The 26,824-nt window shown below is 40.6% G+C and overlaps 1 protein-coding gene across 2 annotated transcripts in view; it reads left to right on the top strand.

Moving 5' to 3' along the window:
- Window positions 1-345: 345 nt before the first annotated feature.
- PKP2 (plakophilin 2) overlaps window positions 346-26,824 on the top strand; it is an 86,429-nt gene continuing 59,950 nt past the window's right edge. For both annotated transcript variants that reach the window (XM_055085561.1, XM_007117541.4), the window contains exons 1-4: window positions 346-559; window positions 12,838-12,950; window positions 13,299-13,972; window positions 21,596-21,731. In XM_055085561.1, the coding sequence (XP_054941536.1) occupies window positions 346-559; window positions 12,838-12,950; window positions 13,299-13,972; window positions 21,596-21,731 (1,137 nt within the window). The remainder of the gene's footprint in view (window positions 560-12,837; window positions 12,951-13,298; window positions 13,973-21,595; window positions 21,732-26,824) is intronic.

Raw genomic sequence — 26,824 nt, 5'->3', positions numbered from 1 at the left:
GACTCAGAGAGTGTGCACGCCCTGGGGCGGACCGCACCCGTCTCCCTCTTACCTGCAAGGAGTTCAACTCGTCAGGTGTCGGCGCGCGCGGCCCGCCAGGCCCGGCTCCCTGGCGGATTGCGCTTGCCGCGCTGGAGCCGCGCCCCCTCTCCCGTGGGAAGGCCGAGCGCCTGGATTCCCGAGGCCTCGCTCGCCGCAGCTCTGGCCTCTCACCGGCGCGAAGGCGGGGCCGGAGGCGGGGCCGGCGCGGCGGGGCGGGGCTCGCACCCAGTTCCACGGGCTCCGCCGCAGTTTCGCTCGCAGGTCTCGCGGCAGGCGTGTGGCTCGGTCGCCAGCTCCGGCCCCATGGCAGCTCCAGGCTCCTCGGCTGAGTGCGGCTACATCCGTACAGTCCTGGGCCAGCAGATTCTGGGGCAGCTGGACAGCTCCAGCCTGGCCTTGCCCTCCGAGGCCAAGCTGAAGCTGGCGGGGAGCAGCGGCCAGGCGGTCAAGAGCCTGCGGATCCAGGAGCAGGTGCAGCAGACCCTGGCCCGGAAGGGCCGCAGTTTCGTGGGCAACGGTGAGTGGAGCCCCGCTGTGCCCTGCACCGCCCGCACCCTGCCCCTTATCCCTTCCCTCCCCTTCCCTCACCCTCAGCGCCCAGTTGCTTCGACTCGCTTCTTCCTGAGGATGCGGGACCTGGTGTTCTGCCCACCTGTGGGTCGCCGGCCCTTTGTACGATCTGTCGCGCCTCCAGACTCAGACCAGCTTACTTTGGGAAAGCACTGTTTTTAAAAACAACCTCTTACTCAGATGTGTCATATATATATCTACGTATATTAAGTGCATATATATGTATGTATATATATGAAAAGAATTCAGTCCAAGATTCCCTTCCTTAACCTGTTCCCCTAGGCCCCCCCGCCCCCACCCCCACCCCAGGGGACTTCATCTGGAGGCTCCGGGAGTCTGTAAATACTTTGAAATTCTCTGCAGAAATTTGGTATGATCATTTTTCTGGGAGAAAGCGCCCCTAGCTTTTACTAAAAATTTTAAAGGATCTATGACCTCCATAAATATTTTTAAAGAGAAAACCTGAAAGCACTGGCGCTCCTACAACCTGTAAATTGCGATTGTGGTGCCTCGCCCAGGTATTTCGGGGCACTCCACCCAGTGTGCTGAGCGATTGGTTGATCTAGGAAGTGAAAAGATTGGGTAGGAGGGTTTGGGCTGGGGAACAATCACCCTACCCCGCGGGTGACGAGGAGGAGGAGAAAGAAGGGGACTTTGTCCCCGCCGGCAGCAGCCCCGCCCACCTTGCTGCGCCCCGCCAACGCACTCGTGAGCACAGCGCTGGTATCTACGAAAAATTAAACTTGGAGGTGAACAGAGTTAAAACAACACACAAAGAACGCTATATTAGTAACTGATAGTCAAAGGAGGTGGAAGGGGAAGAAGATGGCAAACCAGTTGTGAAAATTAGAGAACGTGAACTATCATTTCTCTCCTGCTAAAAGTCAGATGATCAGAGCCACTCAGTAATTCTTTTACTAGTTGTTTAATTTATTTTTTCATTATAAAAGTATTCTAGGCTTATTATGGAAACGAGAGGAAAGAAAGTAAACAGTTAAGTTGGGTTATCAGTTGTTTCCTGCAATGTTGAACTGTTTCTGTAGGAAGTTAACTCGAGAAATGGCAAATGTAGAACCCATTAGGAAAAAGAAAAATGCTTGCAGACCAGATCAGAGGTTTAAAACAGCAGACCCTGCAAAGCTGTATTGTTTTACATTTATGTAAAAGAATTTTAAAGGATCAGGCAATCAATATTTACATACTTGAAAGGTAAAGAGATGTTTAATAATTACAGTTGATGTAATTGTGTACCTACTGTGTGCCAAGAATTGAACTCTGTGGTTTGCATTCATTATGTTACTTATGTTTCCAGAAAGAAAAAAAAAAGCTTGTGAGGTAGGGTGCTTTAATCCCCATTTTACAGATGAGGAAACTAAGCAGTTAAGTAACAGTCAATTTCCCACAGGTAGTAAATAGCAGAACTGGTAGTACTTAAACTCCCAAGCCTGAATTTTTAAACCACTCATCAGTTATATTGTTAAGCTTTTTGGTAGTTAATAGAAAGTGGGATTTTAATTAAACCTTAAGCCTCTCTAAGCCCCAATCCCATTTTCCTTTAAATAAAACTGAGATAGTTCTGAGAGAGTGGGGAGGTCTCAGTGACACAGAACTGCCGCAGCACATGGAAAAAAAGAATGTATATTTACATTTAGGAGTCTGACTAAAGACCCTAGGACAACTGAGGCCAATTTTTGACCAGTGGGCTCACTGTACCCCTTTAGTCTGTGCAGGTCCAGTGCCAAACTGGAACCAAACTAGCTGCTTCTGCATAGGGGAACACAAGGGATGCACCTGAAATATCCTTTCTTACCCTCTGAGAATGGCTGGCTAGGAAGAGCAACCAGACATCAACTATTCAATAAATGCAGGGAATGAGCAGAAGGAAAGGGAGCATTGCTGAGCATCTGCTATGTGCCTAACCCTGTTCAATAATATGTTTGCATTTTATTATATCCTTAAAACAATTGTATGAGATAGATATGCAGATCCATTTCACATATGAAGAATGTGTCAGTCTCTCCATATTTATTGGACGCTTAGTCCCAAACCCGCACATGATTTGTTCTCTTGACAATGGCATTTTCATGTTGTTTGGTGAATTCAAGAACTATCAGGTGAGTCTGTTCTTCATGCAGGGCACTATGCAGGTGCTGAATTAAACATACACTCTCCTTGCTTTAAAGCAAGGAGTTCAAAGTCTGTAGAAGGAAAATGCTCTCTCTAAAAAAATGCGTTACCAAATAAAAAATGGTAAGCTACCCAAAGGAAGAACAGCCAACGAATTATGGAGTTTAGAAGAATGAGTTAGACTACTAGCTGAAGGGAATTTTGAAAAGCTTCTTGGAGGAATTGGGATTTTAGGTCTCCAAAATTCAGTAGGATTGGACAGAGGGAAGGGTTTGGAGGAAGAGCATTCTAGGAGGGAACAGCAGGAATATCACACAGTTCACAGAATTGATACGGTGGAACAAAGGGCACTGTCATGATGCTTCTGCTCCAATGCTTAGGGCAGCTGCTTGAGTCCAACTAAGGAACAAAGTGTTTGAAATATTTTTATTGCAACAGGAGCTTCCCAACAAGCTGAAATACACTCAGCCTACAGAGAAGTGCAAGTCAGGCAGAGAGATAAGGCAACAAACAACACCTACTTACTCTAAACCTCAACTTTCTGAGACTCAAAGGGGGAATCAGCTTCAAAGGAATTTAGCATTAACACACCATGGAACAATTACCAGGGGTGGTTTGTGTACGTTGTTTAATTAAAGTTCTTTGAAAAGGTTTGGGGGCTCCTGATGGTTGTGAGTATTGTTTTTATTATTTCCGTATTACTATCCTGTCTCTAAAGTTGAAACAGACAGTTAGTTGTTGAAACAGTGCTGGTCTGGAAAGAATCCTGTATCAACATAAATTCCGGGAAGAAATGACCCTGGTGTTAACTGCTGTTTGCTCCAGGGACCTGGAGAATTCTGAATTGTTGACATACCTGTAAGTTTGAGGCAGCAGATAATCTGCTGAAAACAGAGATGAGATAAATGTGACTGATTTGTTGATAAATACCCTGCAAGGGTCTTTAAGCTGTCAACTTCTCTCTAATGCCTTTATATAAGTGAGTGGTTTTCATTGTAAATTACTCTAACTTTTGTTATTTTAAATTGTGTTGAACATTTTAAAATTGGCTGTAACTCTTGGGAGTGGGGGTGGGGGTGGGGGTGTGGAACAGAGGTGTATAGCAGCATTGTGAGATGAGTCTGTATTGTAGGAAGTTTTTTAAATTCTTTTATAAAAGTCACATCGAAGACATTTAAGAATTGCAAGTACAGTATTAGCAAAGGGAAGAATTTTAAGTGTCCATATCCTATTTATTACATTTACTTTGAAAGTACTACTAGTTATGACAACAGTTCCCCCTTGGGTACTGGGTAAGGAAGAAAGTCATGTTTTAAATTGTTGTATGTATACAATACTTATAAAACACAATGAACAATATCCTAATAAAATTTGCAGCTTCTTTGGAAATCAGCCAAATGCATGCTGTTTACTTAAATGGTTTTCCTGGCCAAGATGTTTTGAATATCTGTAATCAGAAGGAATTTTGGAGAAGACTGAAAATTGGCTAAGGTAGCAAAAAAGGCAATTAATAGGTATTGTTTGTGGAGCAGAGGCCCGGGGTGGGGTGGGGGGGAGTTAGACATTGTTTAAGTCCTGTATGAATTATTTGTTGCCAAAAAAAGGAATGCCAGGAATGAATCAATTCTGGAAGCAAGGCGACTAGTCATTTAGAAAGCAGGAGAAATAGAGAGAAGGAAAAAAAGTTAGATGGTGGGGTGGCAGGGACATGGCCATGCTGCTGTGATTGTAAAATGTAAGTAGTGCCACATGATTTAATGTACTTCCTTGTCTGCCAGTGTCTAGCAGATCAATTGCAATGACTTAAAAAAAAAAGTGTATTTTTTTTTTTAGAAATTCTTCCGATTATAATAAGTCAAAGGAAATAGAATGTTAACAACATGGTGATTACAAAAAAAATTCACTCCCCTCCCCTAGAAATGGTGAAAACACATCTTTTATGGATAAGGGCTTGAGTGAAGGCACAAGCAGGGGTGCTTCAGAATCAATGGAAGTATTAACAGTGTTTGATTATAAAAGTACATTGCTCTATGTGTCCCAGATAAGGTGCAAGAAATTTACTTAAGAGAAAACAACTGTTCACTTTGGCTTTTTAAAAGACTGCATTAATGTTATTTATGCCCTGTGTTAGTAAGTTCCAATCATGGGAACAGCTCACTTGAATTAGATATTCTAGGTATTTGTTGTTCACATTGGCTTATTCTCCTAATAGTTTTGGATATCAGCTTTAAATTTTTTTCCTATGCGTTAAAATAAGGTCATACATATTTATTTTATCTTCAAATAGTTAACATTAATTTTACACTCATTGAATTTCTGGTCTGATCAATAGAAATTATTAAAATCTTTATCTTTTTCTTTTCTGAGAGCAAGCATATTATTGGCAACCTATCTATGATAATAATGTATAACAAATATGTTGCTAAAGCCTCTGGAATTTATCAGACGTGATTAATATTGACTGTAATAAGATCATTTGATACTATCTCAGATGACATTCAAGAATTTTAAGTTATACAATTCTGAGGTAAATGTTGGACTCAAACTATTTTGTGCCTGTACACAAATGTATGAAGACATAAATACCATACTCCTTCCAGGGAAGTAAACAGTAAAAGGAGTGTTGCAAGTGGGAATAGACACAATTAGTAGAAAACTTAATCTTTGTGCTAGAGTGAGCCATCTCACTCCCCTGACTTATTAGGATAAGAACAATAAGCAGAATTTCAGGTCCTCTTATAATAGAATGATTGAAAAATCTCTTGTGTATATTTTGTGTTATGCCATTAATGGTGATTGGATATAGGACGTAAAAACAGTTTCTCTATTCTTAAGTAAAGTGCTTAAAGATGAGCTGGGGAGCCCAATCAATATGTAGACTTAAATGAAAAGGCATATTTAGAAAAAAGAATCTTGAGCATTTGAAAACACAGCTCACCATTACCATTAAAAGAATTCACATATTTGTTTTCTTGGAGTAATCAGCTTTAGGCTTAACAATATTAATTGGCCAAAGCATCATAATCAAAGTTCTGCAATTCCTTGATATCCAGAAGAAAATACTGCTCATTAGAAGCTTAATAAGTTATTCCCACTTTATCTTAAATCTCACTAATATGTTTACAGGATAGGGGTGAGGAGGATCACATCCGAATTATTGTATCTTGATTACCTTTTTCTTTGAAGGAGGAAAATAAATGGAAACTTTTCTTGACAGATCATAGGAACTTATTATAGAATACCAAAATATTGCAGATAAAACACAAGCCATACAGATAAGAGAATGACAGTAAATATATATTATGCAGATGTAGAATCAACCTTGCCACAATGAACATAGTCATCTTTTCTAATCACTTAGAGTCTGCCTGCATTTGGGGGAAAATTTTTTTTCTTTCTCGCTATATTCCCAGAATGACAGAGAAACAGTAGGAAATATTTGAGCACCTTCCATCCACTCCAAGACAAAAGCATACATGCAACTATCATCTTCACATTTTGGCTCCACTGTGGTAATCCACAGGGTAGATGTAGGCCTGTAGGATTAAGTGCAAACTGAATGTGTATAACTAGGGTATTTTTAATGTACAAGGAAATATTGACTAATCAACCATTAACTTGTCAAGTGCTGATGAAGGACTGTGCCAGAAATGGTAAAAGATGTGATTCTTTATATCAAGAAGGTAAATCTGGCCTCACTCCAATTCATTCTTCCCCTAGGTAGTAAACTTTCTAAAATCTCAGCACATCATTTCCTGATTTAAATTACTTCGGTTTCTTGCTGTTCTCTACAGGAGTGAAATCCTTATTCAGCGTGGCATTCCAAGTTCTCCATGCCTGCCTCTTCTCAGACTTGGTCCTAGCACCACTACTCCCACACCCAACCAAACACCAGCGATTTATCTTGCTCGATTCCTATCCCTACCCCCTACTGCCCTCACTCCTCTCTCCCTTCTTTTGGCTGTGTTAACTCTTACACACCCCTCAAAACTCAATTCAGTTGTGCCCCTGTATAGGCAGCCTTCCCTCATCCATCCTGATCCAAGTTAAAGATTTGATCACTGTGATGCACACAAGATGTTTCAGTAGGGGAAAAACATGAAAAAATGCAGGGGTTTTCTGAAAATACATTCGGCAGATTTGGTGGATTTAAAGAAGGGACGGACAGCAGTTATGAATCAGTTGGGAGAGAAGAGGTCAGTACTGGCAAGTGAGGGGCAGTGGAAATATCATGTCTTGAGTCATTACAAAAACCTATAGCAAGTTTTTTAAAGCAAAAAGTTCTTCAAATTCATCTTTTTTGACTATTAGTTGCATCATTGTGAGTATAATGTGCTATTTGTCATTGTGGTTCTAAAGTTTTACAAGTGATCATTATGAGGTATCTCAGCAAATGAATTGGCAAGAATGCCAAAGTAAGGTGATAAATTATAGGAATTCATATAGATTTAGAAACCTCCAGGGTGTACCAACTTAGTGCTTTACTAGAGTGCTAAGTTACCAGTTTATAATCACAAATTTTATAATCACATATTCTGGCTACTCAAACAAAATACATGATATAGACACCTGCAGTATAAAAGGGACTTTTTTTTTTAAAGGTCCTTTTAAATATGTGTTTTGTGGTTATCTAGAGCAGTGAGGATTACCCCCAAAAATGTCATAAACTGATGTCATAAACTGCATAAGAGGCTCCTGAAAAATAAGGACTTCTGGTGGCTGGTTAGTATATTATTAGTGGGTGATAGCCATTGACTTAGTGACACAGTGGCACATGGAGTGTGTGGCCCTTTTGCTAGGATTGTTGGTCTGTCCCTGGCATATTCAACTTTGTTTGAAGCCAGCTCTACTCACCACTGTACTACCAACACTGACTCCTGGCATATTCCACTTTGTAAGAACTCATAGCCGGTACTTTCCAACTGTACACTCAATACACTGAGTTGTTCCTCATGGTTGATTATGTGAGCTTTCTTAACTGGTAAGTTACAGCACTGCACACTTTTTGTTAATTTTTCAATAATGCAAAACATTATTAGGCTTTGGTCTGCTTTAAAACAGTTTTTCACCATAGTTTGTTGTTTTTTTTTTTTTTGCGGTACACGGGCCTCTCACTGTTGTGGCCTCTCCCGTTGCGGAGCACAGGCTCCGGACGCGCAGGCTCAGCGGCCGTGGCTCACGGGCCCAGCCACTCCGCGGCATGTGGGATCCTCCCGGACCGGGGCACGAACCCGTGTCCCCTGCATCGGCAGGCGGACCCTCAACCACTGCGCCACCAGGGAAGCCCCACCATAGTTTTTTAAGCCAACAAATTCCACTCCTGTTCCAGCCTGAGCAAGTGCTTACCCGAGTTGCACACAAGATTGTAAAATTGCGGTTTGCGTGAATATCTGATCATTTTTCTTAGAAAGTAAAAACAGAAGAAGATAAATAATTTTTTTTAATGTTAAGTCCAGGAAAATGAATACTATGTTATATGCCCACACAGGCAAAGGAAAATCCTTCACCAACTCAGGAGTCCTGATGTATGGTTCTTGATGGGTCCTTACATATTTTGTGTTTTCTTTTAAGTACCTACTTTTGTTAGTAACTTATTTTAAGGATCCATTTAAATATGAATTGCTATACACATTTCTTCTGATAAGTTTCAAGAGGTCATGTAGTTAAATCTTTTTAAGGTATGTGGAGAAAGAGAGCTGTTGTTACCCAGAGGTTGCTGTGAAAAGACCAAATACAAGAAAGTGATAGCTTTTAGAGCTTTCAGACTTCCAGAATCTAATCTCTTTCCATCAAAAAGACCATTGTGAATCCACACAGTGAAGGCAATTGCTTGTGATTGTGAGCACAATAAATTGTAGCATTTAAATCAGTACTGGTAGTGAACACATACTGATTTCTATGCATACCTGTTTTCATGGGAATTTCTTATACCTCCATCTCTACACATTCTCCTTTTAAAGCTCAGTGTGAACCAAATCAGTTTTTCACCTGTGCTCAGAGAGTGCTAGATGCTTGAAAGAAAAGCTGCTTCTCTGAATGTGAACGCTACTCTCTTCTCTCTAATATAAGCAGGTTATTTAAAGGTCTTGTTTGTTTGTTTAGCAACTCTCTATCATCTACTTACCATAAGGGAAGCTGTATTTTTAAACGTGCCCAGATACCGGTAATGGAGTCACAATAGAGGCTTGTCAATTTGATTTCATAACTATATTAAATTTAACCAATTGGGTAATAAAGCTGGTCACAAAAGCTACAAAGAACTGATTATAGAAATTAATTTTCTATTTTTAACCCTAACAGTATTTCATTATTTTGGACAACACTTGCACAGATGACCAGAAATCAAGATATTTTCCCATGAACAGGTGCTTAGGGATCACATCATTCAGATGAACATTCAGAATTGGAAAGAGAGAAAATTACATTTCCTGTGAGGTCTGCACCTCTGCAGTCTTCTGAGCAATTTGGAATCCTTCCATCAAAACCAACACCCCTTGTTCTCGCCCTCCCACCCTGCCCCCACAATTGCTTTGACCTGAATTGCTTGTTATTTGAGGAGGATGGAGTTCTGTAACTGCGACCTTCATTTCCCTTAAAGTGGGCTCCATAGATGTCCACAGTGTTCTTAGAAGAAAAGGTTTGGATAATGTTGCCTGAGTCAGTATTATTAATAATTTGAAATAGTCCCTAAAAATCATTGCCTTCTTTAGGAGACAGCAAAAGCACATTATGCAGTGTGTAAGTGAAATGAATGACCAGTTAAAACCACAAAATGCCATCATGATCATCCTCAGTGGCTGGGTCAATCAAAAATAACCAGAAAAAGCCAAATTCAGTACCCGAATAAAAACTCTTAGATACAACACAGTGTAAATTAAAGCATACAAACTAGTTTATCCCTCTTTCTACAACAGATTAATTCATGAGAATATGTGAAAAACAGATTTCGTCACCCAAATTCTATTTTTAAAACCGTATCATTTTTGCATATTGCTTTACAATTTTAAAAGTATTTGAATGTATGCTTTCTCAGGTAAACCTCTCTCAGCAGCTCTGTTAGTAGATGGAATTATGGGAAATAAATCTAGGTGATTTGTCCAAACACATGGAAAGGAGTAGAGTTGGAGGCTCCAGACCAAGTCCACAGATTTCTTCAGTTTAGGGAAGATACCTACATACTTCTGTGATGTAAGCAAGCCCTTTGAAATATAGTCATGCTCTAATTTTCCATGTTAGAAAATATGGATTTTTATGTTGGATTTATTTAAATCAGTATGTGCCTCTATGTATAATGTTTTTGTTGCTTTCTTATTTCTGTTTTTGGAGAAGGGCATGGCTGAGTTATTTTATATGTTTAACTGTCATATTATTATGTGTTTTATTCTCCAATTGAACAGAAAATAATGACTTGCCTTAAAGAGATTAGTTTCCATTCTGATTAATATTTATTTTTAAATTCTACCCAGTTCAAAATTTCTTTAAAAATCTTAGAACACAGCTGCTAATTCATTAATCCACTATACTGATCTCAAACTCACGACTGCCTAGGCAAATTAATCTGCATTATTTGTTGTTTAAGATTGGCGTTTTAACCAGAGAAACCATCTATTGAGCCATCCTGCAGGTTGACTGTCTGGAGTCACAACTTTTCTGGAACAGGAAGAGAGTCTGTGGTTTAAAGATCTAATCTTATTTTATTCCCTGTTACCAACTACCTTGTAGTTATTTTGGGAACCAGTAAATCGGTCTCAATTCTTTCATCTGAAAACCGAAGGAGAAGCTTCCTTATAAGGATTTATGTCAGCAAATAAAGAACTTTTACAGAGTATTTGGAGTTGCCCAGGTAAAGGTTCTAGAGGAAAGAGAATGACTGTTTTTGGTTCTCATTAAAAAAAAACTATGATAATAATAATCTCCCCAGGGTTCTGATAAATGGCAATTTCAGAAGAGCCACAGTGCAGTCAAATAGTAGAGATCAGTGGAAAAGATGAGCCCAGAGTTCAAACCCGATTAAATCTCTTCACAATTTGAAGCAATTTGTTTCCCTCTTTTTTAAGGGACATGCCAATCGCTAACTCTGCATCACAGAGTATTGATAAATAAAATAATTTGAGCTCCTTAAAGAAAAGTAGTATTGAAATGTAAGGAGTTGCTTTAAAAAGCCTTACCATCCCCAGCAACAACATGAGTTAAAGAATGTAAACTAAACATTTAGCCTCCCTTCCCACCGCAGCAGGACCCTTGCAGCCCTGCCTCCCTGATAGCCTGGGGTGGGGGTGGGGGTGAGAGAAGAAACAGTGGGGCCCGAGTTGGGGACTACAGACCGCCTGGGCAGCCTCAGCAGGAGCCTCAGGCAGGCATTGAGAGCTAGTACTTAAGCCTCTCACAGCTTTTGCTCTGGGGTCAGACGGAAGATTCCTTTCCCTTATTCCAATGTCCAGGTTCCAGGCATCCTCTGTCATTGAAGTTAAAAATTAAGGGGCTGCCTGACCTTTTGCTAACCCTTGAGAAGAAATCAGGCCCCTGGAAACAGGAGAAGACTGGCTTAGCTCAACTCTCGTGGTCTTTAGGGTGACAGTTACAAGCCTGCAGCTGCCTCCCCCAGGAGGCCTGAAACTTGTTTACCAGCCAGATTATTTGGCTCCAGGAAATGAGACACATATACAAACATAATTTGGGATGGATTCATACTTTTTAGCTCTCTGGCAACAACACTCTCCATTCCCCCTCTACCTCAAAATAACTTGTGAAAGTATTGTCAGTTAGACTCTATAACAATTTATTGGAAAAGTATGTTGCTATGTTCCAATTGTACTGGAAAGGGTCTCCCTGTGTTGTTTTATTCCCAACATCTTTCACAAGTCTCTCAATCCTGCAAGAGTTAATTGAGTATTTTATTTTTTCCTCCGATTTCTAAAAGAATGCTACGTGACAGAGTAATTTTGGTTAAAGTTAGGGAACTAGAAATTACCTAGGTTTTAGAGATCTTTTATTATTTGATTAGGCTTTTTTTTTTTTTTTGTAGGGCAGTGGGAGATCGCAAAAGAAGAAACAAAAAGGTGGGAGCTTTTTAAGCTCAAAGAGGAGCATTTTAAGACTTGCCTGAGTTGAGAGTCCCTGCAGGCCCCACAGAGCTGAGCAGGAAGGGCTGCCTCCTGTGCAGTGTCTGCAGGAAAGGGCTGACTTGTTATACCCCAAACTAAGAACTAGCCGGCAATTCGTTTGTGGTGTACAAGTTGATTCTCTCTCCTGCCTAACTCTCATGTTGCCAAATGCCTCAGGCCCAGGGTTGGCATTTTTCAAGCTGATCCATGTTTTCTTGGACCACACCAACCCATTATATTTATTGCCTTCACCTACATCCTCTCAGGAAGCTTCAGAGTTTCTGCCTTGGGTATTCCTCTGACTTACCGAACTGTTAACTGTAATTAACATTTTTAGATTTTTGAGAAAATCTCCTCTCTCCTTTCTTCCCTTTTCTCAAAAAAATTTTTTTAAATAAATATTTTTCATTTTAATTCAACTTTTAGTTTGAAAAGATTGTGGAGAATGTTGTCATAACCTGCAATCATTTGCCATATCCAAGGGTCCTGTTAACCTAGCACTTAAAAAACACTAACGTAAATCTAGTACTTGTCATTGACCTTAATTTTTTTTAATATATTTATTTATTTATTTTTGGCTGCATTGGGTCTTCGTTGCTGTGCATGGGCTTTCTCTAGTTGCGGCAAGTGGGGTCTACTCTTCATTGCAGTGCGTGGGCTTCTCATTGCAGTGGCTTCTTTTGTTGTGGAGCATGGGCTCTAGGAGCAAGGGCTTCAGTAGTCGTGGCACGTGAGCTCAGTGGTTGTGGCTCGCAGGCTCTAGAGCGCAGGCTCAGTAGTTGTGGCACACAGACTTAGTTGCTCCGCAGCATGTGGGATCTTCCCGAACAAACCAGGGCTCGAACCTGTGTCCCCTGCATTGGCAGGTGGATTCTCAACCACTGTACCACCAGGGAAGTCCCGACCTTAACTACTTAAATTTAAAATATATTATTGTTATATAATCTTTACTGATTGGCCCACTTATATTATTTTAATATATGCTTGATTACAGGAAATCTTCACCGAACTAGCAGTGTTCCTGAATATGTCTACAATCTACACTTGGTTGAAAATGATTTTGCTGGGGGGCGTTCCCCTGTTACTAAAACCTATGACATGCTAAAGGTAGGATACCAAAGAATATAACCCTAGTTACCAGGTTACCAAGAAAACATTTTTAAACTTCTGTAGGTTATTTTTTAATGTTTACCGTTCTCAAGTATTACGATTTCCTAAATGAATTATGAGAAGTGGACACCATGGAAAACTGGAAACTTTAAACTCTTAAATCCTGGTGCAAATAACTAGACAACCAAGTCTTGTTTAAAAACAGATTTTACCCAGAAAGGAGCTGACTTCTCCGTGTAATTCAGAGAAACCAACACCTTGTGTAATAGTTCTAGAATTGTTAATCTTCAACAAAGATGAAAACTGATTCATGCCTCATTTAAACTTTATTTCTCTTTTATGCAGACAGGCACAGCTGCCACTTATGAAGGTCGCTGGGGGAGAGGAACTTCGCAGTACAGCTCTCAGAAGTCAGTGGAAGAAAGGCTCTTGAGGCAGCCTCTGAGGAGACTTGAGATTTCCCCGGACAGCAGCCCTGAGCGGGCTCAGTACGCACACAGCGAGCACCAGTACAACCAGAGAAGCCAGGCCGGGCACACCTCGCGGCAGCAAGAGAGCAGGAGGTCCACGCTTCTCGTGCCGCCTCGCTACGCCCGCTCAGAAATTGTGGGTTTCAGCCACTCCGGGGCGGTGGGCAGACAGCGCCACTACGACTCGTACAGGCGCTACCAGTACCGGTCTGTGAACGACGCCGTCTTTGATGGCGCCCAGGTCCACCCGGTGGTGCTCACGTACGCCAGGCCTGGGACCAGCCACAGCCTGGGCAACCTCCTGGAGAAGGAGAACTACGTGACTGCGGGGCCCGCCGCGGGGCAGGCCAGGCCGGCGTCCGTGCAGCCGGGCACGCAGGGCCGGGCGGCGCGGACGTCCTGGCATCAGAGCTCCTTCCACAGCACCCGCACGCTGAGGGAGGCCGAGTTCGGCGGGAGGAGGACCCACATGACCGTGGGCCAAGTGGCAGCAGGAGGAAGTGGGAACGTGCTCGCGGAGAGAAGCACTTTCACCGACGCCCAGGCTGGGTGAGTCCCCTTCTCAATCTGCAGCACAGTCGGTGCCAGCACATTCTGTTCCCACAGCTCTTACCGTGTGAGCTGGCGTTCCTGGGGCTGCAGAGAAAGGCTTCCAGAGATAAGTGATTAAAACAATGACTTCTCAGGCAGCTGCCTAATTGACAGATTAGCCTGTTTCCCTCAGGGACAGGGGCCAAGCTACCTGCTTGTATGGCAGCTCTGCAGGGGATATGTGACTTTTAATCCATCTGTTCCAAATTAGATGCTGGCTAAAGGGATAGCTGCCCCTTGGCTATATGAAAATCTGCTTTGAATGAGAGCTAATTCGAGAGTAGACCAAGAAATGGATAATTGCATGCATCAATTATTCTCAATCTTTCCTTGAAATAAAGCAAGGAAAAAGGCAAAAGTGTGTATTCCTGGTGCTAAGAGTGAACCTCAAATGCTGTTTTGATAACACTACCACAGAAAGATGGAGCTAAGCAAAGGCAGCTAATTCCTAGATGTCTCTTTCCTTCCTTTGATACCTGATAATTTTACTTTTTGATTCTGGTATCAGTGATTGGAGGGGTTTTGTTTTGCAATACTGAATAATTAAAATAATTGAAGTTTCAAAGTCATTCCTTTGCCTCTCTTATTTACTTTATACCTTGACTAATCTAGTTTTTGGAACTTTAACCTTTATTCAAATTTAATGCTGGAGCACAAATTTCTTAAACTGAGGAACTCACTAAGAGAAAGGTTAAGAAATGGATGGATGATTACATCAGTAACTCCCCAAATAATGATGTAGTATCATTATGGTAAAACATTAAAAACATGACTTTTTAAAATTTGTAATGGAAGTTGTTACCTTTAATCATCCCTTTAAGTGAAATTGTGCAGTATACTCATTGATTAGGTAGGCACTGGTGAGAAAAGATATTAGGGCTAATCTAATCTTGAAGCAAGAAATATTTTTTATAAAGCAAAATTGAGCATGAGACTTCTAACATTTCTTGTAGAAAGCAGATCTTTGTCAATATGGACACACTTATAAAGAAGAAAAATACATGAGGTAATTATTTATGGAGGAAAAAGCTGATCAAGTCTTTTAAATGAATAATTCAAGATGTATTAAATGCCTACTGTATTCTAGGATTTGTGTCAAGCACAGTTTTAACAAAATGATTCTAACAATAACAAAACTATTGTGCCACGTTCTCCAGCAACTGGCATTCTTCTCTTCCTGCATCTCTGTGTCCCTACACTGCTTCCACCACCTTGTCACTTCCCAGTCTGTCATCAACCCGCTGCAGTATGGCTTTAGTCCCCACCATTTCACTGAAATAGGCTCCCCACAGATCTCCCAATGACTGCCTTAATGCTACATCTGAAGCAGTCCTTACATTACTCAGTCTGTGGGCAGCATTTGACACCACTATCTGTGAAATTCTCCCTTCCCTGGGTTGTCGGGGCACCAGCTTCTCCTGGTTTTCTCTAGCCATGTCTTAGTCTTCTCTGAGAAGACTCTTCTGCATGCCCAAGGAAGTCTTCTTCATCAACCCTTCTCTTCTGGTCTTGGTGCTCTTCTAAAGAGGCCCTGTGTACTGCACTTGTATCCTGTGATTCCCAGTGTTTTATTTTCAGCTCTGTCCTCCATCCTGAACTCTAGATCTGTATGTATTTCTAACAAAGTCATGGACTCAGTATGTTCAAAACTAAATCTAACAGCTCTTCCCTACCCTCTACTCCTAACTATCTTCTCATACTAAAGTCCTATCTTTACAAACCTGGGAGTCATTCTTATCTTTTCCCTCCATAGTCACATATCACCAAGCCATTTTTTTCTCCTTAATGGGTCTTAAATTTTTACCCTTCTTTCTGTCTCTATTGCATAGGTCTCTCTGCCTCTGGTCTTGCTCACTCAACCATTCTCTAGGACCATTAGAATGCCCTTCCCAAATCTGATGATTCCTCTCTCCAATTTATAACCTTCCCATAATTCCACCAAATTTTTGTGCTTTTTACCATGGCACACAAGGCCCATGTTTTCAGCTGTGCTTATCACTCTAGTCTCATCTCTTTCTACTATCCTCCACCTGTCATCATCACCTTCCCCAAACACATCCCCAAACAGTCAAACCACCTCGAACCTCTTTTACTTCCCTTAATGGAAAATATTTATTCACATATTTTCTTTCTTTTTCTCTTTCTGCCTTCCCTCCTTCTTTCCTTCCTTTCTTTCCTCCTTCCTTCCTTCCTTCTTTTCTTTGTCTGTCTGTCTGTCTATCTATCTATCTCTCTATCTATCTATCTCCTCCCAGTAGCTTTGGCTGGCTACTCATGATTCTGGATTTATCTCAGTTACCATCCTTTCCCTGACCACTCCCCTCACAATCTAGTTTAGGAGCCCCAGATAGCTGTACTGTGTGGGTTTCCCTACCAGAATAGTATATTGTGGTTATTAGTTTTCTTATCTGTTCCCCTTCTAAATTCGAGTTATTGTTTTAATAGGGTGGATTTTATTACAATAATTGATCATATTTCAAAGACTAGAAGGAATACTTGGGGTCAAGAAATTTAAAATAAAGGGAAAGAAATCTATTCTTGATGATTCCCAAAGTTGCCATCCTAGAGACCAGAAATCGTAGAAATGAACACTTCTTGAAATTTTTGCTATGTATGGAAAGGAAAGGGCGTCGGGGATATTTCCTATAATGATCGAGGTGGCATCCATATCTGATTCTTTTCCTCCTTTGGTGTGCCCCATGGCTCATTTCAGTTCCCCGGGCTGCCCCCTGAGAGCTCTGCCTTTGAGAACACACACTCTACTCTCCTTTGCCTTGCAGTGTCTCACATTTCAAACTCTATCCAGTCCCTATATTTGGAAACTGCTTTTTTATGTCTAGTGAAAGTCCCACATGTAAAGAAGTGTTCTTTCACATTTGTGGGACATTCCTATAAAGCAGTTGGATAAAACTATAAACCTACATAATGACATAAGGTATTAAACAATGGATCTTTGTTTCTAAAAGAAGAATGGTCAGTTTTTAATGCAGCGGAAAGTCAAAACATTGGAGTAAAGAGAGATAGTGAACAACTGTTCTAAATCAGACCAATGAAAAAGGTTTAAGAAATCACCAAGTAAAACACTGTAGATCAGTTTTACTGAAAATATGATTTCTGTACCTATGGAGGACTGGTGGTTCAGCAAATGAATATTAGGTTGCTCCAGTGTACCCAACACTGCAGTAAGCACCATAGAGGATCCGTAAAAAAGAAAATAAGACACATCAAGTGCTAGATTGTACTAGTGTCTATAGGAATTCAGAGAACAAAAGAGTGATGTATTAGTAGAGGGAGAGAAAGGTGAGAGACTTTATCTCTGGTAGGATCACCAGTCAACTTTGTGACATAGAGCAGCACAGAGCAGAAAAGATGTCATAATAACTTCCCTTCACATCCTCTTAATTACCAACCTCTTTAGTTCTTTGATTCCTCAGGTCTCTTTTAATTATATCTTTCTTTCCATTTCCATTTTTAATAGCCCAGTTCACAACTTTAGTGCTTCAGCTAAGACTCTTGTAGTGCCCTCAAAACTGTGTCTAGAGACACATATCCACTCCAAAGTCATCTTTCCAGAGCAGTGCTTTCATCGCACCTAAAATCTTTGTGAGGTAGGGCGATTTGCATTTCCTAAGCATCTAACAACACGAGGGAGCTCTTCATTCATCATCTGGTGTTTGCTTGGCCTTCAGAGCTATTCTAATATCTGGGAACCAACCTAGGGCAGGGCTGTATTATTATTGGCAGGAATGCAGTTGCTGAGGGATTGCACACCTAAAAAAAAGGACCATTTTTAATTTTTTCATATAATATCTCATATTCTGACCAGTGATATTTTACACTGCTTCCTCTTTACATTTTTGTAAAATATATATTGATATCATATTAACATATTAACTAAAGTTGTTGAAAAGACTCACTTCTGGAGAATATGCTCAGTGGATAATGGGACCGAGGAACAACTGCTCATCCTGATGCTTCCCTCCCCAACCCCATCTCCCAAGCCACATTTCTGCAGGCTTCAAGAAATGTTTTGTGAGGGAGCAGAAAGGGAAGAAAGAAGGACGAAAGGGAAGCAAGGAAGGAAGTAGGGAGGAAGAGAGATTGAGGTGAAACCAAGAAGGACCCTGCAGGGCCTTGCCTGGGTGCAAAATTCCCTCCATATCCACGTTTCTTGTTTGAAGAAAGGCTTTTGTCTCCTAGGCCCTCTCTGAGTTCCAAAGAGCAGGCTCAAGTAGTTGATGATTAGAACAATGGAGTCACAGGACTCCTAGTTCCTCCTGAAGGGATACAGATAACAATCTAACACATATCTCTGAGTTGTTCTGCAGAAACTAGGACCGCCACTCATTGTGGATAGTGACTATGTGCTGACCACCAACACCTAGACCCCATACTGGTTGGAACCAGAAGGTTGATTGTTGAGATTCCTGGAACATCATCCTGTTACCTCACCACCATCAGAAGAATGTCCACAAGCTGATCAGGCACCCTGCAACCCTTACTCCTAATTTTGCCTTTAAAAACCCATCCCTGGGGCTTCCCTGGTGGCGCAGTGGTTGGGAGTCCGCCTGCCGATGCAGGGGACGCGGGTTCCTGCCCCGGTCCGGGAAGATCCCACGTGCCGCGGAGCGGCTGGGCCCGTGAGCCATGGCTGCTGAGCCTGTGCGCCCAGAGCCTGTGCTCCGCAACGGGAGGGGCCGCGACAGTGAGAGGCCCGCGTACTGCAAAAAAAAAAAAAAAAAACCATCCCTGACAGCCATCTGGTCTTTTGAGCATGAGCTGCCCATTCTCCTTGATTGGGTGCCCTGAAGTAAACGCTGTACTTGCCCTTCACCACAACTCTGTGTCATTAGATTGACTGCTATGTGTTGCACCAGCAGACTTCAATTTTGTTGGGAAACAGAGGGGAGGAGTGCTATGGGAAAACAGGAGGAAAAGAATAGCTCTAGCTGGGGGTAGGGATACAGGAAAGATTTCACAGAAGTGATGATATTTGAACTGAGTCTTGAAGAATTAAGAATTAGGTAGAAGGGTGGGCTTTCTAGAAAAATAAGAGAGAGTGGCTTGTGAAGAGGCATGCAGTGTTTAGAGAAGGATTAAAAGTCTGGTGTGATTGGAGGATGGGTTAGTCCATCAGGGGAGGGAGAGGAGATGGGGTGGAGGATGGCAGGAGATGGAGTCAGACTGAGGTCAGAACATATGCCATGCTATAGAGTTGGACTTTACAGACAATAACAAAACAGGAAATTGTTGCCCTGACAGCTGTGGCAGACCTTCTTGTTGAGGAAGTCTTCGTTATGTTTGGGAATTGTTTTTTGTTTGTTTGTTTGTTTGTTTTTTGCGGTACGCGGGCCTCCCACTGTTATGGCCTCTCCCGTTGCGGAGCACAGGCTCCGGACACGCAGGCTCAGCGACCATGGCCCACGGGCCTAGCCGCTTCGTGGCATGTGGGATCTTCCCGGACCGGGGCACGAACCCGCATCCCCTGCATCGGCAGGCGGACTCTCAACCACTGCGCCACCGGGGAAGCCCTGGGAATTGTTTTTAATGATAAAGTAAAGTAGCATTAGGTTGGCTGGTAGTGAATGCAGAACTTCTTTGTGAATCGAAGGAATTATTTGTTGGTGTTAGAGACTTGGGAATTCAAACTTTCCTGAGTCATTTATGACTTACGAAGTACATTAATGGCTGAATCTTAAAAAAAAAAGAAGTGTTAAACAGGAGGTTATTCTTAGCTTTTGAATGATCTTTCATTAGTTTAAACACCTGTAGTGGTGGATGGTAAAAGACTTAAAACTAATTTCACTTTTGATTTCCCTGTGAAGGAATTGGAGTCCATGCATATGAAATATTTCCATCTCTTTTTTTCTAAAATAGATCTTTGTTGGAGTATAATTGTTTCACAGTACTGTGTTAGTTCCTGTTGTACACCAAAGTGAATCAGTGAATATGCATATACTTGTCCCCATATCCCCTCCCTCTTGAGCCTCCCTCCCATCCTCCTTATCCCACCCCTCTAGTTCATGGCAAAGCACCGAGCTGATATCCCTGTGCTATGCCACCGCTTCCCACTAGCTAACTATTGGAAAACAGGATGGAGGTTCCATCTCTTTTTAAAAGGGTGTTTATATTAAATAAAAGTGATTCAAATTCTAGTTTTAGTGAAAATAGCCTACGTCTTTACCAATTAACTTGATTGCTAAGTCTCAACAGTTAAAAATATCAGATCATTATATAATTCTCAGTATAGATGCCAAAAGTGCTTCATTTTTAATACCCTTATACTCATGAGGTAACACTTCTGTGTTTGAACATGTGTTTCAGAAGCAGTGGAAATTAATTTTTAGTCATGAGGCCCATTACTCTTATCCCCTCACCTGTGCCACACCCACTCACACACAGCCATTCACAACATACACATGCTCACCTCTGTACACAGGTGCATGTATTGGTGGGTTAGCCAGCTATAAGAGAGAATTTCCTCACTGTTCTTGCTAGCAGGTACTGGAAAATTCCCTCCCATAATGTCTTAGGAGTCTCCATTACCTGAAATGAATCGGGTGTAACCTTCTTTGAAGCCAAAAAGAGTCCTAGGTTACCTGTAAAGCATGTCTTTAGCCACAGTCCTAACGTGTTGCCATCCTGAGTATGGTTTCTCTGAGGCGATACTTAAAGAAGTGCAAATGTGCAAAAGAAAAAAAAGGAAGTGCAAATCCACCTTGGTAATAGGCTGCCTAACCTAGTCACCCTCTAGGCAGAAGTAAAAGGGGAGGAAAAAAATGCCACTTCTGTGAGGCATTTGGGAGCTATTGTTTTACACATAGCAATTTTATTTGTTCTCTATAAATTATCCTGTCAGTATCAAAACTGAGTCAGATTTCATAACACTGTACGCATCTGCAATTAGTAGAGGACAAAGCATGCTACTAGATAGACGTAAACTGAATGTCATTACAATGGCAAAGCAAATGGTAACAGAATGTTTGTAAAATTGTCTTTAAAAAGGGCTTTTTATTGTTGCATGTAATCATTACCTTTCCTGATGGATTCTGTCACACTAGCATGACTTATTTTAACCAAACAAACTGAGTTTTCCTGGCTTGTACTGTTTACATACTACTATAGTCATCAAAAAAGAGCACTTTTAGAATGCTTCTTTTAGAACTGATTTTCAGGTGAAATAACAGATTTTGAGCAGCTGTGAGAAAAATCTAATGATTTTTAAGGGAAGGTGTTTAACTTACAGGTGTGACTTTACCAGGGTAGGAATAATTTTTAATTTCTGTGACCAAATTTCTTTTAAATTTCATGTAAGATACATATTTAACTTAAACAGAGTTAAGTTTCTTCTCAGTTCAGTGGTATCTTTAGAGGCTAGTCTGACCAGAGCTGGAGTGTTTCTGCTGCTAGCTTCCTATACCTTCTGACCTCAGAGGCTGATTATTCCTCTGGCTGAAGAGGGGCAAGGCTCAGACATTCTAGGTGTTTCCCGATATTAGCCAAGCCATCTCTGGAGGATCAAGTTGACAGTCAGAAGAGGGCAGGTTTGGAATTTTGCTGAATCTGTGACTGTTTGTCTAGGAATGCAGACGCGGAGATGACTCTGGAGCGAGCAGTGAGTATGCTTGAGGCAGACCACACGCCGCCGTCCAGGATTTCTGCTGCAGCTACTTTCATACAGCATGAGTGCTTCCAGAAATCTGAAGCGCGGAAAAGGGTGAGCATATTATATTAAATCTGATGTAAAACTAGCACACTTTCACATCTATTACGGTGATACTGCAAACTGAAACCAATTTTAATTTATTTTAATTTTTGAAAATCTTCATTGAGTTATGTCAATCATAGCTCAATTTTTTAAATAAATAAATAAATAAATAAAAATAATCTTTATTGAGACCTTTTAATTTAAAAGGAAATATACACTGATTGCCAAAAAAACTTTTCCTGCAATCCAGAAACTTAGAATGTAAATCACTACACATACCTCTCCCTTCTTTGTCTGACCCTTTAGAACCATCCCCAGAGATAATTGTTTGTATCAGTCTGTGTAGTTTCAGATTTTTCTGAGAGAGAAAGGGGGCGAGAGAGAGAAAATGAGTGTACATTTTAGGCTATTATTTTCTACGTTTAAAAAAATATATTAAATGTAAGCAATGTGTTCCAATTTTTGTTCTCCTTAAACAATTTCTTTAACATATTACAACAATGGTTCAATGGATAGCTTTGTACATGTATCTTTTGGCATTTCCACCAGTGTTGCTATAGGACAGATCCTCCAAAATGGAATCAATGTTCGTTTTAAAAAGTGGTACATTTGTAGGGGAAAAAAATCATAGTTCAAAAAAGGTATGCAGTGAAAAGTAAGTTTCTCTCCTACTCCAAACCCCAGTCTACCCCCCATTTCCCTCTTTCTCTCTCAACCTCCCATTCCCACTCCTCCTCCCTCCCTCCTTCTCTCTTTGTCTCTCTCATCAATTTTGGGGTATCTTTCCAGAGATAGTTTATGCATGTAGAAACAATTATTGGATGGATTGGTTGAATATCCTTTTTTTTTTTAAATAAAATCACAAATGGTAACAGGTTATTTACAGTACTCAGTACTTTATGTTTTTATCTAACACTATATCTTGGAAATCTTCCGTATTTCTTAGCCCTACTTCATTCTTTAAAACTGCTACATAGGGCTTCCCTGGTGGCACAGTGGTTGGGAGTCCGCCTGCCGATGCAGGGGACGCGGGTTCGTTCCCCGGTCCGGGAAGATCCCACATGCCGTGGAGCGGCTGGGTCCGTGAGCCATGGCCGCTGAGCCTGCGCGTCCAGAGCCTGTGCTCCACAACGGGAGAGGCCACAACAGTGAGAGGCCCGCATACTGCAAAAAAAAAAAAAAAAAAAACACACGCACACACACAAAAAACTGCTACATAGATTTCTCTTGTATAAGTGCACCAATTTTGTTTGTTCAGTTTTTTTTTGTTTTTTTTGTTTGTTTGTTTTGTGGTACGCGGGCCTCTCACTGTTGTGGCCTCTCCCATTGTGGAGCACAGGCTCCGGACACGCAGGCTCAGCGGCCATGGCTCACGGGCTTAGCCGCTCCATGGCATGTGGGATCTTCCCGGACCGGGGCACGAACCCGTGTCCCCTGCATCAGTTTTTTAACAGACTTATTAAGGTTCAAAATGACAAAGTTTTGACGTATGTTTTGATACTGTGAAACCATTATCACAATCAATATAATGAGCATATCCATTACCTCCAAAGTTTCCTTGTGCCCCTTGGTAATCAATACATCCCACCTCTACACAACCCACTTCCAGTCCCCAGGCAACCAGTGATCTGCTTTCTGTTACTATAGATAGGTTGAATTTTCTAGATTTGTATATAAATGGAATCATATAGTAAATATGCATTTTTGGTCTGGATTCTTTTACTCAGCTTAAATCTTTTAAGATCCATCCATGTTGTATGTATCAAAAGATGTGTGTGTGTGTGTAGGCTGAGTAGTATTTTGTTGTATGGATACACCATAATGTGTTTATCCATTTACCTGTTGATGGACATTTGAGTTTTGGCTATTACAAATAAAGCTGCTATGAACATATGTATACAAACAAATGTTTTAATTTCTCTGGGGTAAATTCCTTGGAGTGGAATGCCTGGATGATATCGTAGTTGTATGACTTTTTAAGGAGTTGCCAAACTGTTTTACAAAGTAGCTGTACCAATTTACATTCCCACCAGCAATGTATGAGAGTTCCAGTTCCTCTATATCCTAACACTTGAGATGGTCAGTATTTATTAGAACCTATAGGTTTGTAGTAGTATTTCATTGTAGCTTTAATTTGCATTTTCCTAATGATTAATGATGTTGAACATCTTTTCATTTGCTTATTTATCATCTGTATACCTTCTTTGCTGAAATGTGTTTCCAGATCTTTTGCCCATTTTTTTATTTGGGTCTTTTGTTTTCTTATTGAATTCTGATATTTCTTTATAGATTCTGGATATAAATCTTTTTTCATATATATGATTTGGAAATATTTTCTCTCAGTTGTGTTTTGTTTTTTCATTCTCTTAACAGTTCTTAATTTTGATGGAGTCTAATTTATCAATTTTTTCCTTATGGGTCATACTTTTCATGGTGTATCCAAGAAATCTTTCTGTACTCCAAGGTCACAAAAATACTCTTCTATATTTTCTTCTAGAAGTTTTTTAAGTGTAATATTTTATAGTTGATCAGTAGTCCTTTTGGGGTTAATTTTTGTATATATTGCAAGATGTGGACCAAAATTTCTTTTGTTAAAATATATGTATATGCAATTGTTTAGGCAGGATTTGTTAAAAAGACTAGCCTTTTGGTATTGAGTTATTTTTGTACTTTTGTTGAAAAGGAATTGATCATATACACATGTGAGTTTTTTTCTGGACTATGTATTCTATTCCATTGATCTCTGTCTATCTTTATACAAATACCATACTGTCTTGATTACCATAGTTTTATATTAAATCTTGAAATTAGGTAATGTTAGTCCTCTGACTTTGTTCTTTTTTTTTTTTTTTTTTTTTTGCGGTACGCGGGCCTCTCACTGTTGTGGCCTCTCCTGTTGCGGAGCACAGGCTCCGGACGCGCAGGCTCAGCGGCCATGGCTCACGGGCCCAGCCGCTCCGTGGCGTGTGGGATCTTCCCAGACCGGGTTATGAACCCGTGTCCCCTGCATTGGCAGGCGGACTCTCAACCACTGTGCCACCAGGGAAGCCCTGACTTTGTTCTTTTTCAAGTTATTTTGGCTAGTCTAGGTATTTTGCTATTCCATTTGAATTTTAGAAATGAGCTTGTCAATTTCTATATTTTAAAAAACTGCTGAGATTTTGTTTTGAGGTTGCATTGAATCTGTAGATCAATATGTGGAGAATTGACATCTAAAGTCTTCTGACCTCTGAACATGGTATACTGCACCACTTACTTAGGTCTTCTTTAATTTCTCTCAACAGTGTTTTGTAGTTTTTACTCTAGAGATCTTTCATTCTTTTGTCAGATCTTTCCCTAAAGATATCATATTTCTAGATGCTTTTATAAATGGTCAAGTTTTTTTTTCATTTCAATTTTTGATAGTTCAATGATAGTAGATAGAAATGCAGTTGATTTTTATATGTTGATTTTGTATCTGTGTTATTACCTAATTCACTTATTAGCTCTTGTAGCATATTTGTAGATTCATCACATTTCTACATAGACGGTCATGCCAACTGCAAATAAAGACAGTTTTGTTTCTTCCTTTCTAATCTGGATGACTTATATATCTTTTTTTTTTTTAATTTAGTACTGGCTAGAACCTCCAGTACAATGTTAAAAAGAAGTGAGAGTGGACATGTCCTGTTCCTGATTGTAGGGGAAAGCATTCAGTTGTGCTTACACTATTAAGTTTGATGCTACCTGTAAGTTTTTGTTGTTGTTTGAGGAATTTAATCTGGGGTATTTTTGTGGTTTTTCTTTTCCTTTTTTCTTTTCTTGCTTTCTTTTTTTTTTTTGGAAGAAAGGGAAAAGGCTTATACTTTAGCATTTTTAACAACAGTTTTTTCCAGCTTTTTGTTTTGTTTTTTTAATTGAGATATAATTGACATATAACATTATATTAGTTTCAGGTATACAATATAATGGTATGATATATGTATATATTGTGCAGTGATCACCACAATAAATCTGGTTACCATTTATCACCACACATAGTTACAAAATATTTTGTCTTGTCATGAGAAGTTTTAAGATCTACTGTCTTAGCAACTTTCAAATATACAATACAGTATTATTAACTATATTCATCATGCTGTACATTACATCCCCAGGACTTATTTATTTTATAGCTGGAAGTTTGTACCTTTTAACCCCCTTCACCCATTGCACCCCAAACCCCCTCCCCACCTCTGGCAACCACCAAACTGTACTCTGTACCCATGATTTTGGGGTTTTTTTGTTTTGTTTGTTTCTTAGATTCCAGATGTGAGTGAGGTCATAGGGTGTTTGTCTATCTCTGTCTGACTTATTTCACTTAGCATAATGCCTTTAAGGTCCATACATGTTGTTGCAATGGCAGTAATTCCTTTCATTTTATAGCTGAATAATATTCCATATATATATATTTACACACACACACACACCACAACGTCTTTATCTATTCATCCATCGATGGACACTTAGGTTGTTTCCATGTCTTAGCTATTATAAATAATTCTGCAGTCAAGCTTCCCTGGTGGCGCAGTGGTTAAGAATCCGCCTGCCAATGCAGGGCACATAGGTTCGAGCCCTGGTCCAGGAAGATCCCACATGCCGCAGAACAACTAAGCCCGTGCACCACAACTGCTGAAGCCCGTGCGCCTAGAGCCCGTGCTCTGCAACGAGAAGCCACCGCAATGAGAAGCCCGCACACCGCAACAAAGAGTAGCCCCCGCTCACCGCAACTAGAGAAAGCCTGTGCACAGCAACGAAGACCCAACACAGCCAAAAATAAATAAATAAATTTATTTAAAAAATAAAAATAATGCTGCAGTGAACACGGGGGTTCATATATCTTTTTGAGTTAGTGTTTTTGTTTCCTTCAGATAAATACCTATAAGTAGAATTGCTGCATTATATGGTTGTTCTATTTTTCATTTTTTGAGGAACCTCCATACCATTTTCCACAGTGGCTGCTCCAATTTACATTCCCACCAACAGTACACAAGGGTTTCTTGTCTTTTTGGTAATAACAATTCTAACAAGTGTGAGGTAATATCTCATTGTGGTTTTGATTTTCATTTCCTTGTTGATTAGTG

Source organism: Physeter macrocephalus, chromosome 6 (genome assembly GCF_002837175.3).
Source record: "Physeter macrocephalus isolate SW-GA chromosome 6, ASM283717v5, whole genome shotgun sequence".
In the NCBI taxonomy this organism is placed as follows: Eukaryota; Metazoa; Chordata; class Mammalia; order Artiodactyla; family Physeteridae; genus Physeter; species Physeter macrocephalus.
The sequence above is the reverse complement of the archived record's forward strand: the minus strand, read 5'-3'. Positions and strand labels throughout refer to the sequence as shown.